Genomic DNA, 22,827 nt, shown 5'->3' with positions numbered 1-22,827 from the left:
TGTAGTCATGCTTTGGAAAACATTGTTTGTTTGTTTTTTCAAATCAATGTAACTTCTATACATACAGATTGTTGTTATCCTGGGCATATAACAAGCAAGGTTGTAGTGAAAATGCCAAAGCCATACCAACTGTATGACGAATGAAATAATATTTCTGTTTTTTCCATTTTGCGTGTACAAATAGTGAAGGAAGATCCAAACGTATCGGTGGTTTGAGCAGAAGTGTGGAGAGTGACATAGCTGGGAAATTTCCCTTTCCAGACAAAACGTGGTATAACAACAAAATTGCAGAGACATACATAGTTTACTCAAACCGCTTGTGTAATGCTGTGTGTATAGAAGGAATCTGATTGTAACGACTTCCATCCACAGTTTCAGGCTAATAATGCAACCAATCGATTAGAATCAAAATTAGCAAAGCACTGACAGTTTAATTGAAGTCGAACCAAAAACGAGAGATTGTAAAATATCGGTTCCATGACATTTGCTCCTGCGAGAAATTGCTCCAATGAAATGTCTGCACGCTAAGCCACACGCAAATTCTACCCACAAACATAACCCTAACCCTAGTCCTCGCATCAAACTGAACCTAAAACCATATCACAACTGTAACCCTAACTCTACATGTCGCAGGAGCAAATATCGTGTCAACAAAATATCAAATTTACGAGACATTGATGTCGGTAATAAAACGTACTTGAATCTTACAAGGTGATGGTGTGGTGGTATCACGATTCACCAATTACTTACACACAAATCTTTGCTTACACATTTTTGATAGGTGAATTTAAACAGGAAAATTAATTCTCTCTTCTAAATCAAATAATTACAGCTTGGCATTGATTTAGCAATAATAATTTTTCTTAGACTTCAGAGACTGTGTTTGCTATTAAATGATTCAATCTTTCACTCTGTATGTGAGAACCTGTGAAAGAATTTTGAGGCAATAACCTGTGCTTATTTGATTTGGGGGGGGGGGGTGTTTGTGACTGATATTGGTTACTTGTTAGAACATTAGAAATTTGAAGGGGGATCAAACCCCAAAATACATGTTGATTGAGTGAATGCAACAATGCTAATAGAATACATCAGTGAAAGTTTGATGAAAATCTGTTGAAAAGTTATGAATGTAGTGTACTTGAGATTGCTTTCAATTGATTGTGTGTCATGTAAATGTAATTATAGTCTTTATATGCTGAACTTTTTAATTCATGTGTTACTAAGAACATTGCCATGGATGGATATTGCAAATACAACACTGTACAATTTGCGTCGAAACTTAATAAATAATTTTCTTTATATTTTCTTCATATCGTAGTACATCATGTGATGTCATAATCGGTAGTCTAGTCTTTTGATCCAGTGGTCTCGTCACCAAATTTCACAAAATTCATATCTTTTAAACTTGTCAGATTTTCCTCAAACTGTCACTGATGTGCGCTACTAATAAAGCTGCATTCACTCAATCTACATACAGATGGATATAACAAATCTTTTCTTTCTTTCTCTCCCTCATGCGCTTGACTTTATTCTCTCTATAAGTCAACCTGAAGAGAAAAATAACTTTCCCCATATTAGAGCAACACCTCCTTTATCGTTGGATGTATCACATTGATATCTTTAATGACTACCACTGTATGTCCACTCCTACTGTCTTGAGAGATGCCACATTATTCAAATACGACGAAGGTCAGCTCAATTAACTCTTTCGTAACTCTCAGGAAGTCATTTGTATGCAACGGCGACGACAATCTTGATGCAATGGTCCCGAATGGGTTAATCAGTCTCAACTCCGAGAAGCGTAACTATACACACTGATTGTTCGCGTGCTAGAGTTCCCAATGCTGTCGTGAGTCTGCAGCATTGCATGTACGGAGCTCGACCGCAGCTCCGGCCCGCGAGCCCGCCACGTGCATGCACACCTTCCGACGGGCATTCACCACCTGTCCGTTCGGCTGCAAGAGAATGAATCGATATCATCGTGTAATCGATATCTACAATCTTTTACATCGCTGAACGTCACTACAAAAGGTGTACACACACACACTAGCACAATATATTACAGGCACGCACTTTGAACTACTGATTTTTTTTTTTTAATGAATGGATCCACATAGAGCTTGGTGATACTGTCACACATACGCAAATACTGCAGCAGCATAACTTTATCATGTGCATTCACCCCTGATGGCAAAAGACTGTCAGATGTATGCTCATTAATCATTTTCGTAATACCTCAGAAACCTACTGTTTAATCACTCCTAAATTAATAACTTCAATACATACAAGAGATCTTCTGATTGAGAAATGTTCTAGTTTTGATAGCCCGATAATGATCATTAACTACCAATGTACTGTGGCAGTAGCTATTACTGGCCCTGTGATCCTTACAAAAGGATCACTTATAAAATTATTGTCAACTCAGTCGTAAATCTTGCATAAAAGACTGAATATCACTTCAGCTTCAAGAACGCAATTTGTAAAGTCAAAAGTTATCAGGCGGTGCTTCCATTTATGAAAAAAAAAACATACAACATAATTTCATCAGCTGACTCTATTGAGAATAATACTTGATCTTTGATGAGGCGTATTCCCTCTTGCAGCCCCTTGAATGTATACTAGGTTGAACTGTTTTATAATAATACAATACAATCATGATAACCGCCGCCGCATATAAGCTGCAGCAAAATTTGTGCATGAGAATTCCTTGGGCAGTGTACTTGAATATTTTCTGCACTTTAATGCAATGTCACTACGAGTTTAATATAGAAAGGATTGAAGTTTCTTCTTCCTTGCCTGCCCTCCCCTGTAAATCGCTCTTCAATGTCAGATTCTCAAGATGAAACCAACCTACAACGAGTGTCATATCCTTATATAATATGACATTGCATTTACACATATCTATTCATATAAATGTGTCAATTTCCTACTCTCCTCAGAGTAGCTGTGTTGTCATTGTCCTTGTTCTTTATACCCTACGATATTCATCTCTCAGAAAAGGCAGTTGGAAATATTTCATATTTTTCACTGTGTTCATAAGACTGCATAAAGGACAAGTCCACCTTCATAGACATGTGGATTGAGTGAATGCAACAATATTGGTAGAACACATTAGTGAGCGTTTAATAAACTCAGACAATCCCTTCAAAAGTTATGAATTTTTAAGTTTCTGATCAGTCACTGCTGGAGGAGAAGACTACTACAGCTGGTGATGTCACATGTGTACAACGATATAAAGAAAATACAAAGAAAATCAACATAGTTTCACTTTTCTTTCATGATAAAGGTACACTTGACCTGCCTCTTTTCGAAGGCATAAAAAATGGGGAATATATTATTAGCCTTAACATACGTCAGTGACAAGTCGAGGAAGTGTGCATTGTGAAATTCTCTTTATGTTTTCCTTATATCGTTCTACGCATGTGACATTACATACTGTAGTAGTCTTCTCATCCAGCATTGATTACACAGATGCTTTACAAACTTTTGAACGGATTGTCAGATTTTTCTCAAACTTTCACTGATGTGCTCTACTAATATTGCTGCATTCACTCAAGCCACGTATATATGAATGTGGACTTGTCCTTTAACTTACAGTAATTTCCCATTTTTGGGAGGAAGGCGGATTTCCAGCAGCACTGCAGTCATTTAGTAGAACCTGGAGTCCGGTCTTATCGGTGTCTAAACACAGCTCATCATTTCGAATTTCGCCAAGGTCTGTGTACTCAAAGAACTGAAAAAAAAAATAGAGTGCACATACAGTCAAACCTGTCTATAGCGCCCACACAAGGGAGACAAAAAGAGGCTATTAACCACAGATGGCCGCTATAGACAAAATCGTTAACATGGCTTTTCTGGGGGGGGGGGGGGGTTAGTGGCAGTATATGGCAGGTGATCGCTAAGGCAGATTTGACTGCATGTTTATAATCATGTAACACGAAATATTAGAGGTAGGATCAAGCAAATTCAGTACTTGTTTGAGTGATTTAGCGTTTGTAAGCTGGTAGAAAGGGAACAAAAGAAAGAGAAACGAGGGATAACTGAGCCTCGCAGTTAGATACGTGTACGCAGGAAGCTAAGAGAGAGAAAGGTAAAAAAACCGAAAAGCAACAGAGGGCACTATTCAACGGAAGTAATATTTTACAAACTCTTATACGGTAGGTTATGAATCTTAATAAAATTGCTACAAGGAAGTAAATATGTAAACGCTAAAAAGAACTGCACAGACTATATATTGAGTGAATTCTTGATGAATTAGGATAGAGGTCCAATCAATGAAACTTTCCATTTAACAAGCTTTAACTTTGCAACTGATTGTTAAATTGCCCTACATCGACGTAAATAAGCACTGAATTGATCAGTGCTTTAGTGGTAGCCATGATAAAAATCATGGGCGTACGTATTCATTGCAACTGACCGACAAATTGCCCTAAATCGACGTAAATAAAAATAAAAACATCTCGACGGAAGAATTTCATGAATTAGAATAATTACGCAGTACCCGCTGCATACTGTAAGGATTAGAACCAACACTTGCTGTCGGGCGGAAGTTCGGTGGTGTAGTGGAGATTACGCCTGTCCGGAGATCACGAGGTCGTAGGTAGGTTCGAATCCTGCTCGAGTAAATGTACGCCCATTATTTTTTATCATGGCTACTACTAAAACACTGATCAATTCAGTGCTTATTTACGTCGATTTAGGGCAATTTGTCAATCAGTTGCAATGAAAACATCTCGGCTGAAGAATTTCATGAAGTTTTAACTTGTTTCGACTAGATAGTAAGCAGTTCTCCACTTGTGTCGGGAAGTATCAGTGTAGCAGGAGCGATGAAAAACTAAATTCGCTTCGGATGCCTCTCTTGCTTGTTTTCTGTTCGATGATATGACTCGCTATACTGTACAACATTCGCCATGTCCAGGTATTAAAATTGTCATATTCACTTGCCATTGAAGTAAAACTGGAGAGAAGTAATGCAGAATTAACAAGCTTTCTACAGATTTTATGCGCAGAACGATGTGTCAAAAAACAGGTATTTAAATCAGGTACAGTTTTGCTTTTGTTTTTTTCTTACTAGCTGTATCATCATTTGTATTCAGTCATACATTTTCTACCATCCTTTCCACTTGTAAGAGTCTCCAGACCATAAATAAAAACTAAAAAAGGAGGGAAAAGACACGTCGGGAGTATAACGATACTCATGTTTTTTGACAGGCTGACTTTGGTTTACCGTTTCGCACAGCCTCATCCAGCTTAAACTAGTCTACCATGGTCTATAAGCCATCGATGTGTACAGTGCACTCCCGTTATAACGAACTCGCTTATAACGAAGTTCCGGTCACAACGAAGTAAAAATTCAGGCTGCGACATTATCCACTCTGTGTATTGTTATTGTTTATTTGCTCGGTTCTAACGAAATTTCGATATAACGAAAGAAAGCTGCCGGTATCGAGGACTTCATTATAACGGGAGTCAACTGTATTTATGATTTCGACTACCTCTTCGTCTCCCTTGGTCTTCTTATCATATTCCCTAATGAGGACAGCGCTAAATTGTAATGATCTTGGCAGAAATACCAACCTGGTTACCCCCAAGTCCATGGCAGCCCCATACAATCAATTGTTTTCCAGCCTGTCCGTTCTGGTCATTAGAGTCCAGGCACAACTTCGCCCCGATATTGCGGAACTGCAAAAAGCGAAGGATAATAATTATAAAACACTCATGTATGAATTACAACTCAACAAAATCATCTGTCATTCAAACATTTTTTTTCGAGTTATCTGTAAATAATGCAGGCAATCATTAATGTGGATATACTCTTAACTTGTAGAAAGGAATCTTTGTTAATTGAAAAATTAAAATGGCGGCTAATGGGGTATGTATCCTAATAAAATTTTAAAGAAATATATATGTATATGTATATACATATATATATATATATATATATATATATATGCTCTTTGTGAAGAGCCACAAACAAGAAATAGCAGTGTGGACATTTAAAAGGGTGGTATAGTTTTGGGTTGGGATGCGGGAATCAAATTTTTGCGAGATAAATAGAAACTACTTGGGACATATTGACACGCATACAATTCTAAGAGGAATTCAAAGTTTATTTGATGAAAATCAGTTTTGCAATGGCTGAGATCTCCAAACACAAAGTAAAACAAAGTTGCCCTAATAAAAGGTCGGTCCCGCCTGTTATCTCAGCCATGTCAAAACCAATTTTCATCAAATAAACTTTTGATTCTTCTTAGAATTGTACACTGCAAAAAGTCCGGTGTTTAATAGTGAACACCGAGCTGGTGTTGATTTTTCGGTGCTCATTTATGGTGTTAAATTAACACCTCCGGGTGTCATTTCCAAATTTTAAACTGTTTTTGAAGAGTTTCTTAGTAACTGCACTTCTTGTTGATTTTTAATTTAAACAAGACGATCAAGAATTTTACATTAAAATACTAGATTTTTGAAAAAATGTGAAAATAAATTTACACCAAAGTAACACCAGCTGGTGTGGTCTCTTATTGAAGCTGGACGGGTGTTAAACCATTGATATTTACACCAACAAATATGAAATCAACACCATGTGGTGTCATTTTTGAACTAACACCAGTACAATGTCTAAATAACACCAGATACAGTGTCAAATTAACACCACGAAGTGTCAGGTGAACACTTTTCAACACCATGGCAGTGCATTTTTAACACCTGCAGGTGTGGTCCTCTATTGAAGTGCTAGATTTAACACCCGTGGTGTTAAATCTAACATCGATGTTTTTACAGTGTATGTTCTTCCATTTTTATTGAGAGGTTTCTCATTATCTCACAAAAAAAGATAGACATTGAAAGCCCCATCTCCCACAAAACTATACCATCCCTTTAGTTATGGGTTTCTCCCCCTTGGTTTCCTTGTCCCATGATGACTGAAACGTAGGTCTCACCTGTACCGTCTGCCGAACTACAGCCTCTTTATCTGGAATGTACAACTCTGGGTATACGTTATCCAGGTACCAGCTGAAATTCTTGCAACCTAGCGACTCCCTGAGCTTTCTCCTCCCGGACACGTCCCCGTAGTTTGCCCTCCGCAGGTGCGGCAGACGATTGTAAAAATTTTCTTTGTATTCGTCGGTCCATACCTATAGCAGTGAACAGAACAATGGGAGTTGGAGGATTTCGTTACAACTGAATCTGTTTGTTTTTTGTTTTTTATTTTTTAGAATGACATGTTTAAGGGACATGTGATCTGTGCATACGATGTCCTATACATCTTCCGTTAGCCTCTTGTGAAAACTGACAGGACCACAGATGGAGACCTATTTGAAGATGTTGTGTCTACTTTGAACCTCATTCTCAATGGGGCATTCAATAACGTCCGATAAGCAATATAATAGAGGGCTTTGCGTTAAGCTGCTCTATCTCTGATGGGAATACGTCATACAGTGCGCTCCTGTTATAACGAACACAGTTATAACGAAATTCTGGTTACAACGAAGTAAAAATTAGGGCCGCAACATTATCTGTACTATGTTTTTTTTTTTCTTTCTTTTTTTTTATTGTGTATTTGTTCGGTTATAACGAAACTTCGATATAACGAAAGAAAACTGCCGGCCCCGAGAACATCGTTATATCGTTACATCGTTACATCGTTGTTGTTGTCGTCGTCATCATCGTTGTTGTTGTCGTTGTTGTTGTTGTTGTTGTTGTTGTTGTTGTTGTTGTTGCTGTTGTGCAGGAAGAGAGTCAGAAAGAAACCGTCTTTGCATATCCTAATCATGATTCACAACTTTTGCAGCAAGGTGTCAGAAGTTGTTCGAGCTTGGCATCTAAAAGTGACTGCATGTTGAGTAGCAGGAAGTAGAAAATAATAATCATCATATCACAATAAGCTCAAATGACTTTTTCCGTTAAAGGGTATTTTCATTTCAGGAAAAAAAAACCAAGGTATACTACATTCGTCGACATACATAAAGAGACAATGATGTTACAAATTGTCAGGCCATCGGAAGCAGTGCAAATGTTTGCACCACAGCGGTGACCTTTTCTAAGAGTTGTTCACATGGGGGCGCCCTTTACCTCCACGACACGCATCGCATTGTGTTCGGCCACCTCGATCGGATGCTTGCCGAGAAAATTGTAGGGAGATGTCTGGCGATACACGTGGCCCACACGAGAACACGGGATGATCTCGATTGATCCGCCGCACATCCAGACCTGAAATGAGAATTGCAACGTCCTTCGAAAAAAGTAAGTCAAGTTTGCCCTATGAGACTAGGAACATAAACTTTCTCTTGCTCAATCAAAACGAAGAAATTCGTACCATTTTATCAGACATGACGATTGCAGATGTGATAACAATATTCATGATTCTAAATTGATGAAATGCCAATCAGTTGCAAAAAATTTCATCTTCTCATTCGTTCTTAAAATGAAGATAGTGACAACAAAAACAATGATAATGACGCTAATTTATAATGATAATGACAGCAGTATGCCGATAAAGAAGATGAAAAATAAAGATAATGATACAATAAGGTGAATTATTATGATCATTGATATTGCTTCTATCAGTATATGCACATCAAACAGACATACAATATCCCTTACATCCCTTATATCCCCTTATTTGACCCAAGTGTATAGTCCATAATGAGTACAAAATGAAACACGTGATGAGTATGAACTTATATCTCCTTCGAGAATATGTACGCTGGGTGTAAGGTTCCGAATCCGAGATTTCCCTTTTTACAAATATAGAGCCTCACCCCGATACACCACAGGGCTCACAAGTTGCCCTCACCTTCACAGATTCTTCTAGGTTTTCGCCACCCCACACTTCCATACCCTGGTCGTAGCCGCCAAGCTTAAAGAAGAAGTCCCGGTACATGGACAGTAGCCCGCCCGGCATAGCAGGAGTCCTATAATGGTCGAGACGGTCGCACAAGAGGGAGAGAGGCCTGTTATATGTATGCTGGAAAGTCATGCATAACATCTGACTCCTTTAAACCTTGTTAATAACGAGCTATCAGGATTCACCTGTTGCTAGCATACAAATGCCACACCTAAAATCCCCCAGTTTGCGAGTATTACTAGCTGTTAAATTGCATTATCGGGCAAGCCTCATGCAAGCTTCCTAGGTGCCAGGATGTGCACAAAATGGCGTCAGAATTTTTGACTTAGTCTCTTTGGAAGATTCGGGACTCAAAAAGTTTCCATGCAATCGTCAGTACTCAACTACCTTACCACATGCTTACAGGAAAAGAACAGAACGCCATTGCTCAATACCAGCTACATCGTTCACCCAAAGCATTGACACCACGTTGTTGCTACTTATGCTACGCGAGATGTGGGCGATAATATTAAGCACAATAATTATGTCATGCATGGGAAACAATGACATTTGCCTTCGTTCTAGAGTTTTTGTCTCATAATAAAAGACAAATTGATGATGTGGAATTTTTATTTCATTCTTTAATTTTTTTTTTAGTCCTATTCTATCACGTCAAACGGATCTACATAATCATTAGTTCTATTCATTTGAGGAATTCACACTCGAATTGAGAAGGCCTAGACAGTGTTCCACGATATTTTCTGATCTATCTGCTGTCTTCGCAGTGCATTTCATTGTATTTTGTTAAAAAAACACAAAAACTCATATGAATAATCATACAAGTTGTTCTTTTCATCTCTCTCTGTCTGTCTCTCTCAATATAATTATGTCCTTCTCTGCTCTATCCATGTCTCTGATTTCCATAAAGAGAATGGAAATAAAATCCTTACTTGATTGGTTCAACTCTTGATCTCCTGTTCCTGTAATCAGGCACGGGCTTCCAGCGGTATTCGAATCTCCAGTTGAAACCACCCCGCTGAAGCGGTTCGGCGACCACACGGTAGTTGAAGGTGTCCTTGTCGATCTCATCAACGACGGGCATGACCACGGCTGTCTTTTCCTCTGAGAGACGTGCCAGCAGCGGCTCAAGCCAACCCATCATAACCTACAAGTCACAGAAAAGTTAGTTTTATTTAACTTTCTTTTCTCATGTGTCCATTAAGTAACACTTAAGTCCTTTGGTATTCGTAGGACTAAGCAATAACTTGTACGTAGGCCTACTGGACTCTTACGGGCACAGACTTTAGAGTGCTCGAACATGCGCACAATATTATGTAGGCTCTACAGAGAGCACACTCGATGCTCAAAGCGGGACGTCCCTTGCGGGCAGGATCCAGGACCCTCTTCAGTGCCCTTCGGGATTAAATATGCTCTTTAAGATGCTATTTTAGAATTTTAACCTACAAAAAAAAAGGTATTACAAAACTTAAAGTTGGGCCTAGGAAAGCTTAATTTTAATCTGGAAAAAGTCATCTTATGCGGGAACACCAAGCTATATAAGGCGGGAGATTGTAAGCAAGTAATGATCTCAAAGCAAGAGATCTCCCGCCAAAAGTGAGAGAGCTGGCGTCTTTGTGTTCGTTGCTTTGTTTAGTTCTTTGACCATGTGGTCATAGCAAAACGAGTCTCACCTCACCTCTACGTGGGAGTCGAGGAACGTGAACGTCGGTGCGCTGGCTTCTTCGACGCCCAACATCCGGGCCTTGATGAGACCGTACCTCTGCCGGGACCGTATTATTCTGATTCTCGCAGTATGGATGTTGGCAATATAATCTTCGAGCGGTTCTAGGAGATGCTCTAAGTTGATATGATATAAAAGAAGCGAAATAAGATCCACTGCTGTCTGAAATCAAAAACATTCAGTGCACTCCCGTTTTAGCGAACACAGTTATAACGAAATTCCAGTAATACACCGAAATAAAAATCCAGGCCGCAACATTATCTGCTCTATATTCTTATTGTTTATTTCTTCAGTTATAACGAATTCGATACAGTGCACTCCCATTATAACAAACACGGTTGTAACGAAATGCCGGTTACACCGAAATAAAAATCAGGTCGCAACCTTATTCGCTCTATAATTTTTGTTGTTTATTTGTTCGGTTATAACGAAATTTCGATATAACGAAAGAAAACTGCCAGTCCCGAGGACTTCGTTATAACGAGAGTCCACTGTATTTTAAAGAGAGTGTATGGACAAAGTGGACGACGGACTGGTAAATACAATTCTAAACGATTTACTCAGTCGATTTTATCTTCTTTTTCCGAAACTCGGAATTGTCAGTCTAAACATGCGAAATCACTTGTTTGATGCATCATCATCATCATTATCATCTTCATCATCATCATCATAATGGTAATGATAGTAATAATGATGATTATGATTAATATTTCCAATGCCCACTTTTTGACAATATGTCACTCAAGGCGCTAAATGATTGATGCATTATAATTACTCCACAGCATAAGTCAAATAAATAAATTAAATTAATTGAGAAATCTAACAAAAACACAATGCGAATGATAACTATAAGATTTTCCATACTCCTTAATAAGCAGATGATACTTATGGCTTAAAAGGAAAGTTTTGATATTATTAATGTTCCTAATGCTACCAGGCAGCCTGTTCCACATGGTTGGTGCTACATAGTAGCATAATATAAGCAAAAAGGAAGGAAAATGTTGATAGCAAACCAAAATTTTAAGTGAAAGAACCTCTTGGTTATCAAAAAGAAAAAAAAAATCACAGCAATATACGCATACTGTGTTCATTTGCTATTAGTTTATACCTGCTGTATTCACAAGTTTGTACTGGGTGGACGCCTGTGGCGTAACCAGGTAGAAAACACACTGAAATGTAATTGTTGTGTTCCTCTACTAAGTTGAGAGAGACAGCAATGGGGGAACCCAAAATGGTTATACGAATAATGTCAAATGGATGTATGAGAACTGGAATCCTCGGGATGTTGACGTTCGTCCCAGTTCAACACATGTTTTTGACGGAGAAACCGTGGCAGGAATGTCCGCTAATCATAACCCATTGTACTCCAATAAGACAGTTGAGGGCGTATTACTATTCAACACCACAGTGGGACAAACAGTTTCTGATTCGTATTCCAGACGGGTAAAATATGAGTTTTCCATACATACGCTGCAGCAGTAGCCACGCATACTCTCTTAAAGCAGGAAGAGTGACTCGTAGAATAGAAGGCGTATTTACGAACTGGAAATGACGTTGTAAGTCCATCGTGAAAAGTCATTGCCCGTGTGTCAAGATGTTTTCTTCCGAAGATTGTTTTGCTAACATTGTCTCGTTATTGGCCATGTGGCTGCTTATCAACACTTTAATCCAATAGTCGACTCAGATTACAGAACTGCACTGCAGCAAATAAGCACACTATAAATGAAAATGAGGAGTACTGTAGAAAATGTTTAGATAAAACGTGCACTAATAACAATAAGGAAAAATACTTGTGTCTCGAAATGATTGACACGTTACAAGTGTAGAGGACCCTCTCGTACAAATCCAGCAACTGACCCGTATATAACGAAGTTGAAAACGAAAATTTACAGTGAGTCAAACCAGAGGTATCAAGATGGTCAGACATGGTATTAAGTGCCGTTTGCTGAGTGTAAGTCTAGGATAATTATATACAGAGAATATGAAGGCAGCTTTTATAATGATAAACTATTGATTTACCCATCGTGCTGGCGTCGTCAACGAGAATAATTTCCTTGATCAGACGTAGAGGGCTCCTGTCTAGGATGCTATTTAGTGTTCGAAGGAGCGTCGACCACGCCTCGTTGTGAAAACAAATGATTATGCTAGTCGTTGGCAAGTCAAAAGGATACGTCAGATTTTTGCAACTGGAAATAAATAAATCAGTGAGGAACATGTCAAGTTTGTCTATTATGCATATATTTTGTTCTTGTATATATTCAAACGAGATATGGTCAAAACTTGAGCTTTGGTTGTCCCGTAATGCTATTCATATTAAGCTTACAAATCAAAATAAATTATTTGGTTTTTATGGACGTAATAACAGTGCCCTCAATTGCATTATGATTATAGTAAGGAAAGAATTTTTTACAGCCAAATGCAAAAATTGTTTGCCAGTTTTTGAACAAATCATGTCAGCGATAAAAAGTTATTATGATATGGAAAAGTATATATGTAAAACAAATCTGAAAGAAAAGAAATTTATGAAAAAGTGGTTACATTTTACTAAATGTTTCTGATTGTGTTTTCTTATGAAATGATTTTGCAATTTATAATTGATTTTTGTAACTGTTTGTTGTTCTTATTGTATTTAGAATGGCCAAGAATATCATGTGTTAAATCTGCATGTACATACATATCTCTTTTTGTATATATTTGTGTGTATGATATTATTCAATAAAGGAACCCTGTGGAAGGGGAAAAAATGAAAAAAAAAGTTTGTCTAACCGTCGAAGGGCATATTCTCAACATCGACTTGTAAACGTAGCAAACTTTGTGCGTTCTATTTTTACTGTTTTTTAATTGTGCTCTTTTTACTGTTTTTTAAGTGTGCTCTTGAAAAAGACAGATCTTATTTGCTATTGTGTCTCGCAAAGGCAAAACTAGGTCTATTAATCATACAGTGTTGTCAAAGAGATCTGTATCCCATTATGAGACAAACGTTATCACTTAGTGGAAATTTTGTAGATTGTGTAATCATGAAAATCAACAAAGTTGGCGCCTTTTGAAACTCATATTTTCGTAAATGGCATATTGTAACGTAGCTATCAAAGCATGATTTCAGAAATCCACTGTTCTCCTTTATCACATTCCACAGCGATGACGAACTATCAAAAGAATACGAAAGAGCAAGAGATATTCCATTGATTTTGCATTTGTTTAGTGCCAGTTGATTTTATCCCATCAGCTTCTGCGCGGTTAAGAAAACAGAGAGAAACTTCCAGATTATGAGTAAATCACTACTGGCTGTATGTAGGGAGGAAAAAGTCGGACAAATAGAATGGGAAAATTTAAAATATGATTTATAATTACTCATCGTATCTGCCATCCTTTAGTGTTCTGTGAAGAGAGATTTTACTGCTGACCAGTTCGTTGAATGAGTGTTTCTTGAATCGCGCTTCTTCCATGCTTTTTTCCGCAGCCGTCAGTCGCAGTTTGATGCCGCGCCCGAGGTCACCGAGTTTCCTCACATCCGCTTCCGGTAGGTTATCGTAGACTGGGATCCGAGTGCTGTTAGCCCGGAGATGCAGCCTCGTTCCTTTGTTTCGTTCTGTTCTCTCGCCCCTCTTATTGGCGGCTGTACTAGATGAAGTAACAGTGAAGGTCGTCTTGTCATCGATGTGATCCAAAAACACCGATAAGACATGTTCATTAATTCTAATAAAGATCTTTCTTCACTTCAGTTCAATTCAGTTCAAATCAAATGATTTTATTTCCATATAAAGTAATACAACGCAATATACATAAGGCTTACATGGGTACATAATATTGTAAGGAAATTTGAATCACATAAGCTTCAACAATACATAAATACAATTTTATAATAATTATTATTATTCTTCTGGAGACTACTTCTTTAAAGGGACCATGCAATAGAAATTAATGCATGTTGACTTGTTTTGAATCATAAAACCCTGATCATCACTTATGTGGCCAAAATAATATCTGAATATGTGCCATATATCTAAAGGACAAGTTCACCTTCATAGACATGTGGGTTGAGCGAATGCAGCAATATTAGTAGAACACATCAGTGAGAGTTTGAGCAAAATCGGACAATCCGTTAAAAAGTTATGAATTTTTGAAGTTTCTGCTCAGTCACGGCTGGATGAAAAGACTACTATAGCTTGTGACGTCACATGAGTACAACGATATAAAGAAAGAATAAAGAATATTCAACATATTTCAATTTTTCTCGCATAACAAAAGAACACTCGACTTCTCTCTTTCAGAAGGCGGGGGGGGGGAATAATATTACCCTTAACATACGTCAGTAGCAAGTCGAAGAAATGTACACTTTATTCAAAAAGTAAAGTTTTGTGAAATTCTTTTTTTTTCCTTATATAGTTGTACGCATGTGACATCATACACTGTAGTAATCTTCTCTTCCAGCAGTGACTGCGCAGATACTTCAAAAATATTCGTAACTTTTGAACGGATTGTCCAATTTTCCTCAAACTTTCACTGATGTGTTCTTCTAATATTGCTGCATTCTCTCAATCCTTATGTATATGAAGGTGGACTTGTCCTTTAACAATGATATTACAAATTATTTTTCTTCAGATATACTTGGAAATGCCCACAAAATCCTTCCAAACTGAAATTCTCCTGGTGACAACATCTGTCAATCATTGTTAAAATACTAATATGATAAACAAAAGACATTGGAATACACCTTTGCCTTTAACGAAACACATCGCAGGGAAACATGGAAGTTATGCTACGTCTAGGGAAGGTGTATTCCAACCTCTTTTGTTTGAGATATTATCAAAATTTTAGTTATGAAGGGCAGATGGTGTCATTGGCAGATATCTTAGTCCGGAAAGCTTTCGTGGGTGTATCGAAGTAATGTGAAGAAGAGTAAAAGAAAGAATTTTCATAAATAGGTAGATGCTCATTTTGGCTCATAAGACTTAGTGATGATGAAAGCATCATGAATCAACACTAGTCAGCATGCGCATGATTATAGTTGTTCCTCTCAGTAGTTACTCTACGATTCTTCCTTTGCCAGACTGTTTGCTTTTTCCCAGCCTAAAACGAACTCAAGACATTCAACAGATTTGTTGTCATGACAGTGTAGGCAGTCAGGTCATAGATGTAAACATCCGGGTTACATGGAGCCTACTTTGACGTTAGATTCGTTAGAGAGTATGAAGAATGCGTATGATAGGGAGCAAAATTGCCTTATCTCTCGGGGAAAATATCTGACGTACCTGCCATCTGGTTCTCAATACTCTTTTGCATGACCTCTGCAACGCCTTCAGCCGGCGGTCGCGTCACGCGACGAACAGCTTCAGCCCCGGCGTCTCGGGAGTTCGACCCTCCATCATCATGTGGGATTCGGAGTCTTGGATTATCACGTGTTGAATATCCATTCCTCGCATCATTTCTGCGTAATGGGGGATGGGACGTTTAAATTATGAAGTAAGCTAATTCTGATTATGAAAACGGGTGCTCACAGTGGTAAATACAACGTTTCAAAGCTAGTTGTATACTTGTGAAATTATATGGTTACTGGGATGGAACTTTCTTTGTAGTAACAGAACGACCTATAGTTATGACGTCACAGAATCATCGCATGATTCAAGAAGTAAGTAATTTCTCCGATACGCGGAGTCCGAGAAGGAAAAGAACGTTTGTTCACGTGACTGATGTAAGTTTGTTTTTTTTTTTTCTGTTCAATGCCAGTATACAAACTACGTATTTGGAATTCTTTTTCATTATGCTGTCTAAAGAAGTCAGTGCTCTCAATAAAGCGATGAGATTATGCTCTTCCTCCCTGACACACACGCGCACACACACACGAACGTACATTATGTACACAGCTTGGAGAAGCTGTTTATCGACAATAAATGTTAACCGTCATCGTCATCAGCTATAGTTGCCTCGCCCACGTATATTAGCGATCTTTACGCGAACGCTAAGACGACATAGTCTACAGGGTTGGACAATGGAAAAGCTGTTTCGGGCATGAGCAGAACACTTTTTTGTCGAATTAGAGTCGTCGTAGCGTTCGCGTCGCAGATCTAAAGCTCGCAATAACTATAGTATCACGAATGGGAGCGGTCAGCAGATCTCTACTGATGATTTAAGATAAACAGGAAGGTCCTGAGATAAATAAGCACACAACACTGAAAAAGAGCGTATCTCACTTGTGCGGTGCTCTGTTCTCCGAAGCTGTGCTGTCAATGTTACGAATGCCGGAAGTGATGACATCATGACGCAGATGAACGACAATGAATAAGATATTTGTTACCAAGCAAGTGGTTGCCACGCACACCAAAAACGGCACCCCATGGAAACGTCTGCACATCATGTTCATCTTCTGACTGAATCGACAGAAGCGCTCTCTGAAACAGGAAAAGAAAAGAAAAAACTTAAACTATTCAGAAGATCACCATAGATTAAAGGACATGTTCACCTTAATATGCATGTGGACTGAGTGGATGCAGCATGTTAGTACAATGTAGTACATATCACTAAAAAAAAATGAGAAATACCAGACAGTCCATTCAAAAGCTATGAATTTTTAAAGTTTCTACGCAGTCACTGCTGGATGAGAAGACTACAGTTTGTGATATCGCATGTGTAAAGAGAATTCCACAAAATTTCCATTTTCTGAAAAAAGTAAACATTCCCTCAACTTGCTATACTTATGAATGTTAGGGTAATTATCATCCATCTGCCTTGTCAGAGAGGCAAGTAAAGTGCTTTTTTGATATGCATTAAAAGTGAAAATCTGTTGAATTTTTTTCTTGTTCTACGCATGTGACATCCCAAGCTGTATAGTATTCTTTTCATCCAGCGATGGCAGTAATGAAACTAAAAAAAAAAAGAAGAAAAATCAATATTTATATCAGGGAACTTGTCCTTTAATGACTCGCTCCCATCGTTAAAGGAACAGAGTAAATTCTGAGCACGTATTATGCTGTTCGCCGTGCAATACCCTGTACACTACCAATGCATCATGACATCCTGTGGGTGTAATGCTCTTACAATGCACACGAGGATTATCACTGTAATTGAAAATATTCCAATTTGAGGATTTTTCGGAAGAATCATCTGTTTTGAATGTATTCCTTTTTCACTTTACGGGATGGGTGTCCCTGGTGAGGTGAAGGACGTTTTACGGTTGTATACAATCATTGCAAATCAAAAGAAAGAGGTGTTTTTAGGATATGATGTTTTAGGTTTAATCATTAAGGTATAGAGATTTCTCTGAGGCAGGCCAAAGAATTTTCCTCTTATTCGTGATGCAAAGGAGCATAAATATCACACAAGATTCTTATGACAAATGACATTTCATCAAATTACATCAATAAATGAGTACTGACCATACATACAAAAACGACTACTCTGACACAGAGAATATTGTAAAAAAAGAATAAGAGAGAATTACAACATACCATATCTTGTAATCAGTACCCAAGGCCAAATTCATTTGTCAACTTAGCGAATGCATCAATACTAGTAGAGATAGGATACATCAGTGCAATTTGAGGAAAACCTGACAATTTGTTCAAAAATTATATGAATATTTGAATTCTCGCTGGAAGAGAAGTCCACATCAGTTCGTGAAGCCACTTCACGACAATGACTTAAAAAAATCCTCAATTTGACATGTTTTCCTTCAAATATATATATATCAGGTATATATATATATATATATATATATATATATATATGAGCATATCTACATGTATTTGAGTATAATTTTTCTTTTAAGGCCCGAATTTGATGATTTTCCACTATTATAGGGTGTGTACCTGTACGAAAGAAATAATAATGCACGTGGGTAAAAGAAAATATGGTGGGTTGATGATGCTATCGTTGACTAAGGTGACGAATATGAATATGAATATAAATATCAATATGAATAAACCTTTTTTTATATATTCATATTCACCACTATCACCTTCCTTGCCGATAGCATCTTCATCAATCCACCATTTTTTTCTTCTACCATCATATATTATTCATTCCGAAAGGATAGGTGTACATGATGATATGATAATGGTGACGACGATGATGGTGATGATAATGATGAAGATGACGATAATGATGATGATGATGATGATGATGATGATGATGACGAAAATGATGATGATGGTGATGCTGACGACGATGATGATGATGATAACGTTGGTGGTGATGATGATGACGATAATGATGACGATAATGATAGCAATGTTCGTGATTGTGATTTTAATGCAGAGTAAAGAAATGATTTTGTCGAATGCTATAGAGCGCAGATGATCATGACATCTGCACTTCACTTCAAAAATCTATCACAGTCGTGTAATTAATTGCCAGCAAACAGATCATTATACAGTATGTGCCAAAAAAAAATACAATCGGATTTTCGCATCAATAGCTTCCAATATGATTAAACTGTGTAAATGCTATTTCAGGGTCTAAAATATAACATCTTGCCTACATTTTACAGAAAACCCCGTTCAATTTGGTTAAGTGGTCACAGAGAAATGTGGATTGTTGTAAAACATGTCATGGGTCTGATTCTTCCACGTTTAGCACCAGGATGCTCTTGGAACTGCAAATATCAATTTGTGAACACAATGAACAGAACCTGGCGGGGAGGGATTCCTTACTTGCTCTACAAAATCCTCATTTCTCTTTGACCACTGAAGCAAATCGGATGGGGTTTCCTGTAAGATGTGGGTAATAAGTTATAGTTTCATATCCTGAAATTATGTTTGGATTGACTCACAATTTTTAAAGTTATCGTTGCGGAGGGTCCCGTTGTATTTTTTTTTTTTTTGGGTGGGGGGGGGGGGGACATACGGTAGTCTTACCGAAAATTAACTTTTAGGTTTAAATGGAGTCAAGTTTACAGACGATTAGACATGAAAATAAAGATGGTCGCTTTCAAAATTATTCTTCACAAACATCTACGGATTTCAAATTCCAAAACGTTTATGGACTTAAAAATTCGAAGGGAGGCTGTTGATATGAAACCTTCTATTTCCGAACAAATATCATATTTGTTATAAACTAGTCCATTCACGTACTTCGAAGTTTTTATGATAACAGCCGTTTGAGGGTAACTTGCACTGAGATAAATTTTAATATAGAAAAGCGGCTGAAAAAGTGGCTATAGCAAAACAACCTGTAGCATATGCTTACTTTTTCTTCAGCTCTATACTAACGATACAGAAGGGCTCTGAGGAAATGATTAATAAAAATGCGTTATCATGATCCTATCCCTCTTCAAAATGGGGTGTGTGAGTGTGTGTGTGTGCGTATGTGTGTGTTGTGTGTGTGTGTGTGCGTGTATGCATGTGTTCATTGGGAGAGAGAGAAAGGGGGAGAGAGGAAAGAGAGAGAGGGAGAGAGAGGAATTAGAGATGTAGAATAGAAAAATGATGGGAGAAAAAAAAAAGAGCCAGTGTAACTTCGCTGTTGCCGCGACAGGCCTATGCAGGCACACAGGTGAGCTGTGAAACAATGGCGTGAAGATTGTGTGAACTTTGTACGCCAGCACAGGCTTAGTACACACAAACTTTGAGTGTGTATGCGTGCTTGCGTAAATGTGGTGTGTGTCCCAGCGAATCAAATCAAGCCCTTGAGGTACAGTAAGAAAACGAAGGGTGAAAAAAAGCACAGCAAAGGCTGAATAATGTGTCAATTACAACTTCTTATGTCTCGAACTGGTGTTCATAATTCTACAGTCTGGGAGGATTGTTTGCTAATTTATTTGTTTGTTTGTATGCATTTATTCTGCTTCTCAAATCAAATTGAAATAGAATTACATTATTGTAAATAATCAAACAAAGCAAAACTAAATGACAAAAGAACAAAACAATCTCACACTACAGCGTTACCATTATGGTATATTTATGTTTCCATAAATCATGAAAGGCAGAATAGGCCTACATCTGATTCAACAAGGAAGCAGGGTGTAAGCATGTCTTGACTGGGCTAACGGCCTGACTGATTGTATACGATTATGTACGGCCCGAGCTCGAGCATGAGAGCAAATAGATTAAGAAACAAATATATGAATATATCAACAGTGGATTGGGAAGTACAGGTGGTTTGTAAATAGATATTAATTTATGCGTTGGTGGAAGGCAGGAAGAAAATGTAATAAAGGTTCCGAAAAATGAAGGATTACATCCATTGATCTGCATTGTAATTTTACGAAAAGTTTGAAAAGTTCGGTTGGGTTATGAAACTATGCTCTATTTCGATACTGCAGCAGTTTTGTTTATACTGACCTACACTTATTTTGCTGTAAATGACTGCTTTTATACCAGAAAGGAGATACATGTGCTATCGTTTAAAAAACCACAAAGGGCGACAATATGTCGTTTAGATGAAACTTCTATGGTACAGACAAATGTTACCAATGCGAACGTTGTAAAAGAGATACTGGTAATAATTATGCCTAATCATGATTAGTGTGTAATTCATAAATTTCCCCAAAACTATCGTGGCTTTAAAGCGGAACAGAGACGGATGTGGGCAAAACTTACGCACTTACGCACTTACGCTCCTTTCTGTTTACATCTATCTTATCTAGCGTAGACCGCTTCCGAATTTGCCACTCTGTCTGAACTCCGTTTCCATGACAACTCGTGCAGACAGACATTAACTGTTGGCAGCGCTATCGCGGGTCACTGTACTTTTCTTTCCGCGGTGATCGTACGATCCCAACAACCTCATGCGATTAACAAAAATAAAAAAAAACAATAGTTTGTCGAAAAGTTCACACTTTAAAAAGGCCGTAGCATCATCAAGCGCAGACTCCCACAGTTCGGAATACCGTCAAGGAAATGGATTTTCCGATTGGGATATTGTTCGGGTGTGTTTTTCCTTTCATTTCTGTAATTTACCACTATTATGTTTACTTAACATGGAACCTTTTATCAACGAAGCAAATTCGAGGAGGTTCACAGTGTTTGCTTATTTGGAAAAAGTGTCCCCGTTACAGGAACGTATGCTTCGTAATATTTTTCCCACAAAACAACACAAATGACTGTAGAAGGTGTAGTCATTTCCATCAGTAATGAATATGCGATATTGAAGACATATGAAAAAACAATGATGTTAATGATAATAGAAATGACACAACTAGTTGAAGTGGTAGTAGTATCAATAGTGAAAGTAGTAGTAGTAGCAGGAGTAGTAGTAGTAGTAGTAGTAGTAGTAGTAGTAGTAGTAGTAGCACTAGTAGCAGTAGTAGTGTTGGTAGTATTACTACTACTAGTATTTTCACTGGTAATTTCTCTCTGCCTCTCTTTCTTGCGCCATGAGCATCTATTCATGATGGATACCGGCACATTACAAGTGTTCATATTATTATTGTTATCATTACTAATGAAATAATAATAATAATAATAATAATAATAATAATAATAATAATAATAATAATAATAATATTAATATTAATAATAATAATAATAATAATATTAAGAAGAAGACGAAAGAATTGATAATCATTTTGATTGTATATGAATAAGCAGAAGCAGCCGAAAAAGGTGCCAAAACCGACTCAACAGAAAGAGACAGCAATGAGCAGTGTGTAGAATTAACGACGAAAATATAGCACACACCAAACGTGGTTAAACACCGTATTCAATCTATTCTCTCTCTTTTTTTCTGACGAACAGATTCTCAACGATGCACGGGTTTCCTAATGTCTATGCACCATGCGTAGTTCTTAAAAGCCAGTGATGGATATCCCAACTGTTCGGAGTAATCAAATTATCAGATTAAACGAGACAATGTTGGCATATAATGCGGGACGCGGGGAAAGACGAATAATGACTTTTGGGATGCAGTAGGGGATTTACAATTCACTCACTTGCAGCCTATTCATTATTCACCTAATGCCTGCATTAAGACAACATTATGCATGCATTGCGTCTCCTCACCCCCCCCCCCTCAATTTCCATCGCTCGCGAAACAGGACCAGTGGAGATTCAATTTGATTAAACCGGGAGGATTTAACTGCAGAAAAGTATCATCTTATCCTCATCATCAAGTTGGCACCTCTCAATTGCACTGAATAATTCTACAGAATTAACAAAAAGTTATCGAAATAATAAAAGCTGCACAAAAGCTGACAGAATTGTATTTTTCTGAAATGTGTTGCCAATTTGAGAATCAGACATAAATCAAGCAACTATTTTATGTGGCTCTTGAACAGGGGGGCTCAAATGGAGGAATCTTTTTACTCTACCATTTGAAACACTAGTGG

General features: G+C 37.7%; 1 protein-coding gene across 1 annotated transcript; it reads right to left on the bottom strand.

Moving 5' to 3' along the window:
* Positions 1-1,829: 1,829 nt before the first annotated feature.
* LOC139741964 (polypeptide N-acetylgalactosaminyltransferase 4-like) lies at positions 1,830-17,750 on the bottom strand. The gene is made up of 13 exons (XM_071652531.1): positions 17,698-17,750; positions 16,757-16,954; positions 15,818-15,993; positions 13,917-14,181; positions 12,585-12,751; positions 10,521-10,681; positions 9,775-9,989; positions 8,795-8,912; positions 8,071-8,208; positions 6,939-7,133; positions 5,578-5,682; positions 3,596-3,733; positions 1,830-1,955 (listed from the first exon to the last, which is right to left on the bottom strand). Exons 1-13 carry the CDS (start codon positions 17,748-17,750, stop codon positions 1,830-1,832), a joined length of 2,055 nt encoding a protein of 684 aa, XP_071508632.1.
* Between the last annotated feature and the right edge of the window lie 5,077 nt (positions 17,751-22,827).

This window comes from Diadema antillarum, unplaced genomic scaffold (genome assembly GCF_040938485.1).
Source record: "Diadema antillarum isolate AM-2024a unplaced genomic scaffold, OU_Dant_1.0 seq00000966_RagTag, whole genome shotgun sequence".
Lineage (NCBI taxonomy): Eukaryota > Metazoa > Echinodermata > Echinoidea > Diadematoida > Diadematidae > Diadema > Diadema antillarum.
Note: the sequence above shows the minus strand (reverse complement) of the source record. Positions and strands in the feature narration are given on the sequence as shown.